At 37.6% G+C, this 10538-nt stretch overlaps 1 protein-coding gene across 1 annotated transcript; it reads left to right on the top strand.

The window, feature by feature from the left end:
• The first annotated feature begins 818 nt into the window (after nt 1–818).
• Smim23 (small integral membrane protein 23) lies at nt 819–8908 on the top strand. The gene is made up of 4 exons (XM_003473334.4): nt 819–982; nt 8046–8097; nt 8293–8360; nt 8600–8908. Exons 1-4 carry the CDS (start codon nt 893–895, stop codon nt 8810–8812), a joined length of 423 nt encoding a protein of 140 aa, XP_003473382.1. The 5' UTR covers nt 819–892; the 3' UTR covers nt 8813–8908.
• Nucleotides 8909–10538: the final 1630 nt, after the last annotated feature.

Genomic DNA, 10538 nt, shown 5'->3' on the forward strand with positions numbered 1-10538 from the left:
AGATAAAGTATACAGGAGGATTATGTGGGAAGTATACAGGAGGATGTATGCAAATACTGCACCACTTTGTATTAAGAATTTGAGCATTCCTGAACTTTGGTGTCTTCAAGGGTCCTGGGACCAATCCCCTTGTGAATAACAAGGAACAATTACATACTTTTTAAAAAGTCCAATCCTCAAACATTACATAGTTTGATCTCATTTGTATGACAATGTGAAATGATTGGAAATGAAGGACAGATGTTTGGTTTTTAGGAGTTAGGGACAGTGGCTTGGGTTAGAGGAGGCACCAGGTATCAAAGGGCAACACAAACTCCTGTACTTCAGGGATTTTGTGTCTTGACTCTTGTGATAGGCACACAAAACTACATCTGTGACAAATTATCTAAAATCAATTGCACACTGAATGAGTACAAGTTAAACTGTATAAATCTGAATAAGATTGGTAGTCTATCAATATCATGGTTTTTATAACATCCTACAATGATGAAAGAAACTGTTAAGAAAAACTGAGAAAATGATACACAGTCTCTCTGTACTATTGATTATTACAGTATGTGGGTCTACAAAGATCTCTAGTAAATTTTTCATTACAAATCACGTTGGTTTTTTTTAACCACAGGTTTAATATAAACTCGCAAATATAGAAGGAAAGAGATCAGAAAAGTCACCATGCTAAAATATAACCTTTTGGCAATCATCGTTTTCTATAGAAACATGGAAAAACTGTGACAGCAGGTGCCAAAACTCAGGACAATGGGTAGTTGGGGTCCTGCAGTCCCCTGCCTTCTGTGACATCAGAGCTCATGCTTGAAGGATACCTGGTGACCAGAGGTGAGGAAGCGCCATCTGCCTGTCCACAGGAGACACCTGTGGCACCTGCCCTGAGGACATGGAATTCCAACAGATGGACGGCAGGGCAAGGGTGGCAGCTCAGCTGTTTGAACAGAGAAGGGGCAGCCACTGCGAGGACAAGAAGCAAGTAAGGCCAGGCCTGTAATGTTGTTTTCCTCCTAAGTTCTCTCCTCTACTCCCAGCAGGCTGTAAGACTGTCAAGAACAGAACAGAAATAAGAGTCACGTTAGTAAATATCACATTGTCTCTCTAGTGTAAAAATTAATAAAAACTGAAAGAGTAACAAGATCCAAAATGTATAACAGATATTGTAAAAGTGAAAGGGAAGGAAAGTGCTCTAAAGGATGTAACTGTATATATAAGTATGTAAGACAGATGCCCATATTACTAAATTTTTGTTGGATCATTGACCTGAACAGTTTGCACTGTCAGTGTTTGGGTGGCTATCCACTTTTTATGCTTTGGTTTTGTAACTTGAACAACTATTTCTAAGATGACAATATGTAATGTATCAACTAGTCATTTCTTAGTGTTACTTTTTTAAATTCTGTATTACTCCACCTTTTTTTCTATTTTGTTTTTTTCTTTCTTTAAATAAATAAAAAAATTTTTAAAAATAATTTTAAAAAGAACAGGACAGGCCTTCCACTGACTTTCCCTCATCCTCACCTGGGAAAGCACAACATCCAGCTTGGGAGCATCTTCCCCGCACCATTTCCAACACTCTCTCATTTAATTCTGAGCAATATCAAAAGAAAGTCTGAGTTTCCAGAAGGGCTGGGGTTTTGTCTAGTTTCCTGCTAAATCCCCAGTGCCCCAAGTGGTACGCAGTGCATAGCAGGTACTGAATGAGTGAATGGATACCCATAAATAGGATAATACACCTGAATTGGACAGTTCCTGGGAATTCGTTCACAGAACTGAAATTCAAACTGGTTTTTTTGAGTTTGTCAAAATAGAAAACTTTGCATTTGCTGTGTACATCGAGGTGTCCATCCCCCTCTGTCTTTCTTGACCTACAATGTTCTGAGAGGCAGATGCTATCAACTCCATTCACTGATAGGTAAAACAAGGCTCAAAAAGACCAAAGGGCCATGTAGTGGGCACAAATCAGCATTGGAAAGTTGGCCCATCTGATTCTACAACCCCAAGCAAGGAGCCCCAGGCACTCCACTGGCTCTGGGTGAAGTGTGGAGGGGTGTTAAAGAGGCACGAAGCTCAGTTGTGCCTTGCACCATAGACAGGATAGACTTTACTCTGAGGGTAATAAGAAGCCACTGAAAGCTTTAATCAGAGCAATGAGTAGTCTACACATGCTTTCAGATTTCTTCTCTCTCATTTACTGTACATGTGCCACATGCCTCTTATATGCTGCACCATAAGGTTGATTATACGTGGTACATGACAGGGGACTTGATAGGTTTCTGTCACACTGTTAATTTTCCTGAAAAGTGTCCCCTAAGTGCAAAACTCCAGAAATGTTCCTTTTACAAAAATCATAAGGCCATGCTCAGGCTGACTGGAGGAGAGGCAGATGCCAGCCCTCTCCTGTGAGTTGATGCCATTCACGGACTGCAGGGGAAGAGAAGTCAACAAGCTAAGACCTCCTATGAATTGGCACCAAGTGACCAACTGATTGGAGAAACATGGGCTGTGATGATAGCCAATGAAGTAAAATACAACTTAATGCCTGTAGTGTTTAGTGGTTCCCTGACTTTGCAGGCCAGTCTGATCATCTATTAAGAGGATAACAATAGACTCCAGCCCTTCCAGGGGAAGAACCAGCAGTGTCTCCTGAGATCCACGCCATTTTAGAACTGAGGATGCTGTGAAAAAAAATGATCATCCTGCCTCCCTGCTAAGCAATAGTGAACCTACTGCTACATAGCCTAGAGTCAAATATCCCACTTCCCCTATCCTCCTTCTCCTCCCCCCCCCCCACCGCCCATTAGCAAATGAGAATCACAAATCTGAGCATCTCCTGGGAGGTTGACTATAGCAAATAAGGGGGACTTCCTTCTACCATGTCTTTGAAGGCAAATATTTTTATTACTATTTTGCTCTTTTCTGATTAATACTACTGCTCTATTCAATATTCTGTTTTGATAAGTTCTATAGTGTTCTATATTTCATCTCATTTTGATATACGTGATTGAAAGAACAACTATTATAAAGATAACAAAATATACTCTGATACCTATTACTGTTATCCCGGTAACCTGCTGTAAAGTTCTGTACCAATTTCACTGTACAATCTTAGCTGGCTTTATTCTGACTTGTTCTGTTGTATACTTTCAAAATAAAATTTTAAAAAACAAAAAAAAAGGATAACAATACAGAATGTAGCATCTATGAAGGATCTCCTTCTGAAGTAGCCATTGTTAACTCCCTACTATCTTGTTTTGAAATCCTGCATCGTTCTCATTGTTTTGTTTGGTCAGGTTTTATTGTGTTTCATTTGATTTTATTATATTCAATTGCATGGGAAGCTATTTCAAAGGCATCAAGACATATTATGGTAACCGTTTTGGATTTACTACTATCTGGTTTTGAAGTCCTGTACTGCCTTCATTGTTTTGTTTCTATTGGCTCTATTCTTTTCTGTTTTGTTTGATTTTACTATGTCTGAAGGTATGGGCAGCTATTTAAAGACAATAAGAGGCATTATGATAACAACTGTTGATTTCCGATTATCTTGTTTTGAAATACTGTGTCACACTATCTTGCTTTGGTTGGCTATATTGTTTTATTTTTCTTGGTTTTATTCTCTTTACAATGAAATGTTTTTTAATTTTAAAAATCTTATGAAATTTATATGAAAATTCATGCCCCCACCCTAAGCGAAATGGACAAGCTATACTATGTATAAGTGGATACAATAGGAAATAGAAAGTCTTCATAATTATATGTCCAAAAGTTTTCACCAATAAATTCTATCATTCATTTGAACAAAAGTAATACTAATCTTACACAAATTCTAACACAAACATAGAGGATGAGGGAATTCTTACCAATTTATTTTAAGGGACAACATAACATTGATTACCAAAAGTCATCAAAATTATAGGAAAAAAAATCCAATGTCCAAATGAATGTGCAAAAAAATCTTGATACAATAGTAGTAAATCAAACCCAGCAATACAGTCTACCATCCTTTTCTCTAGTTTCAATATCTGAGGGTTTAACTAGTGAGTCAAACAGTTCCCTCTAAAAGTCATGTTTTTGCTGTCATATACTTTTAGTTAGGCCTATAGTGGTTGAATCTATACTGCACATGTACAGACTTTATTCTTGTCCAGTACAATGTAACAACTATTATACAGTATTTACACTGTATTGGGTATCATAAGCAATCTAGAAATGACTCAAAGTATACAGGAGTATGTGTATAGGTTAAATGTAAATCCTATAGCATTTTATACAAAGGACTTGAGCATCGGTGGACTTTGGTGTCCATGGGGTATCTTGGAACCAATCCCCTATGGATACTGAGGGGCAGTTGTACTTGAAAGGGCTCACACACTGAATGAATAGAATCGACTGATGGAATGCAAGGTTGGTTCAATGTTCAAAAGTCAACTAAGGCAATTTATTACAAAAAAGGGTCACTAACATAATACCTTGGTGGGTAAAAAAAAAAAAAAGCATTTCTCTAATTCAGCATTCATTCATGTTAAACTTCTCAGAGAACTAGGAATAAAATAAAATGTTTTATCTAGAAACATCCATAACTAATGTCACATTTAATGGTGAAATTTAACTATTTCATTTTTTCACTTATTCTTTCAAAACAAGATAAAGATATTCAATTTTACCACTTCTTTATATTTTATTGGTGGTTCAATGTACAAACAAGGTGGCAAAGACCAATGGCTTTTTAAAAGGAAAACCTGGAAATAATTAAACACAAACTTTCTTCATAGACAACCAAATGTTTTATAGACAAAGTCCTAAACTCTACAAAAACACTATTTAAATTCATTCTTTTATCCTTAATGTTACATTTTGGAACAGCATGTAACAATGGAAAATAATAAAAATTTTCTCTTCAAATTCTTGAACCTTGAATTTTTGGTAGGTAACACATGAATTTCATGCAAAAATTCAAAAAACTGCAACCTTTGGCACAAACAGTTAAGTTGTAAGATACCAACTCAATTTGATTCTTATAAACAAACAATTGGGAAGTGAAGCTCAAATTTTTCATTTATAATAGCATCAAAAACATGCAACACTTTGAAAAGATGTACAAGGTTTCTACACTTAAAAACAACAAGGCATTGTTAAGAGAAATTAAAGAATATGTAATGCAGAGATATACTATATTCATGAATCACAAGATACAATAATTTCTGATTACTAAATTTATCTATGCAACTAATGTAGTACCAATCAAAATCCCAGCAGTTTTTTCTACTAGAAATTGAAAAAGAAAACTGTAAAATATACACACACATATATATGAAAATGCAAACAATGTGGAATAGCCTAAACAAATTCAAAAAATAACAAAGTTGAAAAATTATAGCATCTGATTTCAAGCTTTAAAATGAAGCAACAGTTATCAACATGCTGTGTATTATATATAATAGATATATAAATCAATGGAACAAATTATTGATCATATAATCATTATGAACATAACTATATCCCCAAACTTCACATGTTGAAGCTCTAGCCCCAAATTGACTATATCTATGGATAAGACATTAAGGAGGTAAAAATAGGATGTGGCCCTAACTCCATAGTGTTGGTATGCTTTTAAGAGGAGACAGCAAAGATGTGCAAACCAGAGGAAAACTCAGTGTGATGCTAAAGTAAGAAGATGATCACCTGCAAGCCAAGTGAACAGACCTCACCAACTCTGCCAGCATCTTTACCTCGAATTTCAGCCTTAAGAACTGCAAGAAAGCACATTTCTATTCTTCAAGGCACCCAGTTTGTGGTCAGTGCTAGCATATACAGATTTGGTATTGATGCAAGCATACACGGTGTGATCAAAAACTACAGTGAATGTTTAATTTTCTAAACTTATTATAATAAAAAGACACTATAATTAATCTTCCTCAAAATACTTTCTCTCACTTAGAACACACTTGCTGCATCAGTCTGGCCACTTTCTGAAGCAGTTCTGAATGTCTTTAGTTGCACTGTCATGGCTGCCTCAATGTCCTGAATTCATTCATGACCATTTTGACTTATAAAGACCCAGAAGTCACATTTCTGGAGGATGAGACCAATGAGGACACACAGTAATGTGTTTGTTTGACAGAAACTGCTTAACCACTTTGAACTGATTCAGGACATACAGGCAGCCATGAAAAGACATTCACAAAAGAAAACTTTCAGAACTGCTTAAGAAAGTAACAAAAACAATGAGACAGGTGTGTCCAAAGCAAGGAGTGAATTTTGAAGAGGATTCACGGCAATGTGCATTTTATTGTATTAAATTCTTAAATTTAAACATTCACAGCAATTTTTATCATACCTCATAGATACAATGTAAATCAGTGAAACATAATAAAATCCAGAAATAGATCAACAATATATTGGGCATACTTTTACAAAGACACCAATGTAATTCAGTGAGGAAAAAAATAGTATTTTTAAAGAAATAATACTAAAATAATTAGATATTTACATGTAAAATATCTCAAACCTTATTTCACATTATATACAAAAATTTAAATGAATTATACACCTCAATGTAAAATCTAAATGTCTAAAACAAAATATGAAAAAATCACAATTTTGAAATAAAACTTTTAGACTTCACACAAAAAGCACAACAACAAAATTTGAGGAAAAAATTTGATTAATTGAACTTCATCAAAACTGAAACCTTTTGATTTTCAAGACACCGGTAAGAAAATGAAAAGATGGGCTGGGGATTTAGCTCAGCGGCATAAGTGCCTGCCTTGGCAAGCGCACAGTTGGGAGTTCAATCCCTGGTACCGATTAAAAAAAAATGAAAGAAAATGAAAAGACAAGATACAGACTTGAAGAAAATATTTGCAATACAGATGTCTAGGAAACAATTTATATATGGAATGTATCAAAAACTATTACATCTAATTAAGAAGCCAAACAATAAAAGTGGGCAAAAGATTTTACTGGATTCTTAACAAAAAAGTTATATAAATTATGAAACATCAATTTATTTGTGACAAAATGTTCAACATCACTAACCAGTAGGCAAATGGGTATATAGATTGAGATGTTTTTACACAGGCAATGAAATGCCTAAAGTTATGATTGACAATACGAAGAACTGACAAGGATGTGGGGCACCGAGAACTCTCTCAAACTGCTGGAAGGAATATAAATATACCTTGAAAACAGTGTGGCAGGCTAATATAAAATTAAGCAAACACTATTTGACCCAGATTTCTATATCCGGACATTAACCTACAAACAATGAGAACATATGTCCACACAGAGTTGCACACGTATGTTCATAGCATTTTTCCTCATGACAGTACAAGAGCAGAAGCCAACAGGGCATCAACTGGTGAAGAAATTGTACTACAGTCACATAGTATAAATATTTATCATGAAAACTGAATGCATGAAACCATGGAGGCATCTCAGTAGGTCAAGTAGAAGAAACTAAACACAAAGGCACATACCATGTGATTCCATTTGTCAGAAGCTCTGGATCAGGTAAAATGACTCTGTAATGAGAGGAAGCAACAGGATGGGGAAAGAAGAGAATGGAGCACAAGGGCTGCAAGAAGCTTTCTGAAGTGATGAAAATGTTCCAGGTCTTCACTCGGGGCTACTCCAGGGGCATAGACTTTGATCAAAATTCAGCACACTGTACATTTAAAATGTGTGGGTATCATTGCATACAAATATGCTGCAATAAAATTGATACCTTTTAAAGTTAATTAAAGTGAGAAATTTAAAAGTTATTCAAGGAAGAAAAGCAGAGGAGGTCCTCTTTCAGAAGGGAGAGAAGAAGGAAAACAAACGTCAGCAAGCTGTCAGGTCATGTATTCTGCCGCGTGTGGGTGTTTTGTTTTCTGTTTTTTGTTTTCAGCAAGCATATGGAACTTAGATCACGAGAAATAAAGTCGAGCTCAAGCTCTTGCGTCTCCCCGATGCCTGGCCCTATCGGGGAAGCAGGGGAGACAAAGGACCTCTGGATCTCCACCTCCTACACCCTTCTTTTCCCTTCTTGCCCCCAGACGCTGTTCACACTGCTGGTCTTGGTGCTGTACTTGGGCACGGGGATATCAGGTAAGCACTCTGGAATTTGAAAAGGGATGAGACAAGAGCACATGGTCAGGTGGGGATTCTGGAAATGGACGCCTGCCCCGGGTCCCCATAACCTATCTTCTCCTGCTCCCCCTTGCTATTGGGAAGATCAGTGAGGTTTATTTCAACTGCCACTCACCTGCCCTTATTAAGGAGTGGTGTCTGTGCTTTTTGCAGGAAGAAATTGGGAGGTGTACGAAAGAATCAGGGAATGCAACTTCTCCCAGAATCCTTTGGCTTCCCAGGTGACATATTTAGGAATGTAGTGAGGGGACCACAGAGGGGTGGGAACCCGGAAAGCTTCTCAGGTGAACATCACTGGCAACTTGTGTTGGGAAAGATAAACAAGGAGCTGACTGGTGGAGTAGGTTGGAAGGTGTACTCCGAGCAGAATGAACAATATGTGCAAAGGGCCAGGGAGCTTTTTGAAACAAGAAAGCCAACTAGAAAATGTCAAGATAAAACTTTGGTGTCTGCCTTTCAGGGGTATGGCTATCACACCAGACAACCCTCCGAAGAGCCAATAAAGCTCCTCAGAGACTGGCTGAAGAAGGGCCTGCATGTTTTCTTGGAGAAGTTAGAGGAAGAAGTGCAGGAGCTGGAGCGGCTAGTGTGGGACCTGGAGTTGTGGCTAGATGCTCTCCTGGGGGAGCCATGCCTGGAAGAACCCTACTCCGGCCACAAAATTCCCTTGTGAAGATCAGTCCCTGGGATCTGGGAGGAGAAAGGTGGGAAATGGGAAAGATAGGCTGAGTTCTGATACTTCACGCTCAAGGCAAGCAAGAGAATAAACTGTTTGGGAAATTGAGTCCATGTTCATGAACACTTATAGGAACAGCCTCAGGAGGACTCAGGAGCCCTTCTGAGATACCCTCCCTGGTACCACAACTGACGCTGTGGAACCAACACGGGCCTTCAAAGCCAGCCATGCCACCAGATACATGCTCCACTGACTTAAAATATTTGCAAATTTCCTTAACCCTCCTGAGACCCCGATTCTTCATTTGTAAGAGTCAAAAAAACATATTTTGCCTCAGGCCGTGGCAGAGTATATCTGGAGTGTAAAAAGAAAGGTCTGGCAGATACAGTGGTACCTCAGTGCACAACTGAATTTGTTCTATCATTTTGGAAAATAGGGCCATATTGGTGTTTGTATGGGAAACTTGGTCATGGTCAGGTTGTCACTGGATGCAGAGTTTGCAAACAAAAACAAAATATTACCGCACACTTCTGTTTGTGAACCAAATCGTTTGCAAACAAAAATGTTCCTGTACTTAAGTCGCCCTGTTGTAGATTGTCTAGAGCATCCTTCTTCATTTCTCATGCTATTTTGCCTTCCTCCCTGGATGGAGCAGGAGGATACTAGTTCTGTATCTATAGATACTAAATGATACTCAATCTTGTAGCATAAATTTATAGGACCGTGATGCAGGAGAAGTGGGACAGTAGCTGTCAAATCTACAAATGCATGCCCTCTTTGGCCCAGCAATCTGCCTCAGGGAATCTAGCCCACAACTATATATGCACATGTGTGGAAGGAAAAAAACTATACATATACATATATATGTATGTGTGTGCATACATCCTAGCTGTGTTTTCAATCCTAGCTGTGTTTACAATACCATGAGTAAACAGAAGTAACCCAAATGATATCAGCAGGGCTCTGATTAAATAAATTAAGATATAGCCATTTACCTATTAGAGCCTTGTGATTATCCTCCTTTATAACTGAGTAGCTTTCCGTTATATAAAAATGCCATATCTTTCTTATCCATTCTGTGGTTGATGAGCAAGTTATCACTACTTTTTTTCTCATTCCCTATTGCATGCAGCATTGTTTTTTCTTTCCTTTGACTTTCAATCTATGAATTTCCTTGCAAGTTAATGTGTTTCTTGTGCACCACATACTGATGGAGCTTATTACTTGATCCCACTCTCCCTGCATTTCTTTTTATTGGTGAACTGAGGCCATCTACATTAATGGTTATGGCCAGCATGCACTGGTTCATCTCTGCCATGCTTTTTTCCTGCTTTTGGCACCTACTTTTCCCCTCTATTCAAATTTCTGCCCCACTTTGTGACCCCGCTCTGCTGCTGTTCCTGGGACCATGGTCATTTTTATCTCTCTCTAGAATATTCTTTAATATTTTTTGTAAGTTTGGTTTGGTGGTCGTGAATTCCTTCTGCTCTTTGTCATGGAAGTATCTTATTTGCCTATTAATTTGGAAAACAGTTTTTCAGGGTACATCAATCTGGGTTGGAATTTGTTTCTTTCAGAACTTGAAATATTTTACTTCAAGCTCTTCTTGACTTGATAGTTTGTGTTGAGAAATCTGTCATGATTCTGACGGGTTTTCCTTTATGGGTGATTTGTTTCTTTTCTCTAACATCCTTTAATAGTCTGTTCTTGTGCTGAATTTCTA

The sequence above is a fragment of the Cavia porcellus genome, unplaced genomic scaffold, assembly GCF_034190915.1.
Source record: "Cavia porcellus strain 051 isolate PalLab524CR breed Dunkin Hartley unplaced genomic scaffold, mCavPor4.1 scaffold_19, whole genome shotgun sequence".
NCBI lineage: Eukaryota > Metazoa > Chordata > Mammalia > Rodentia > Caviidae > Cavia > Cavia porcellus.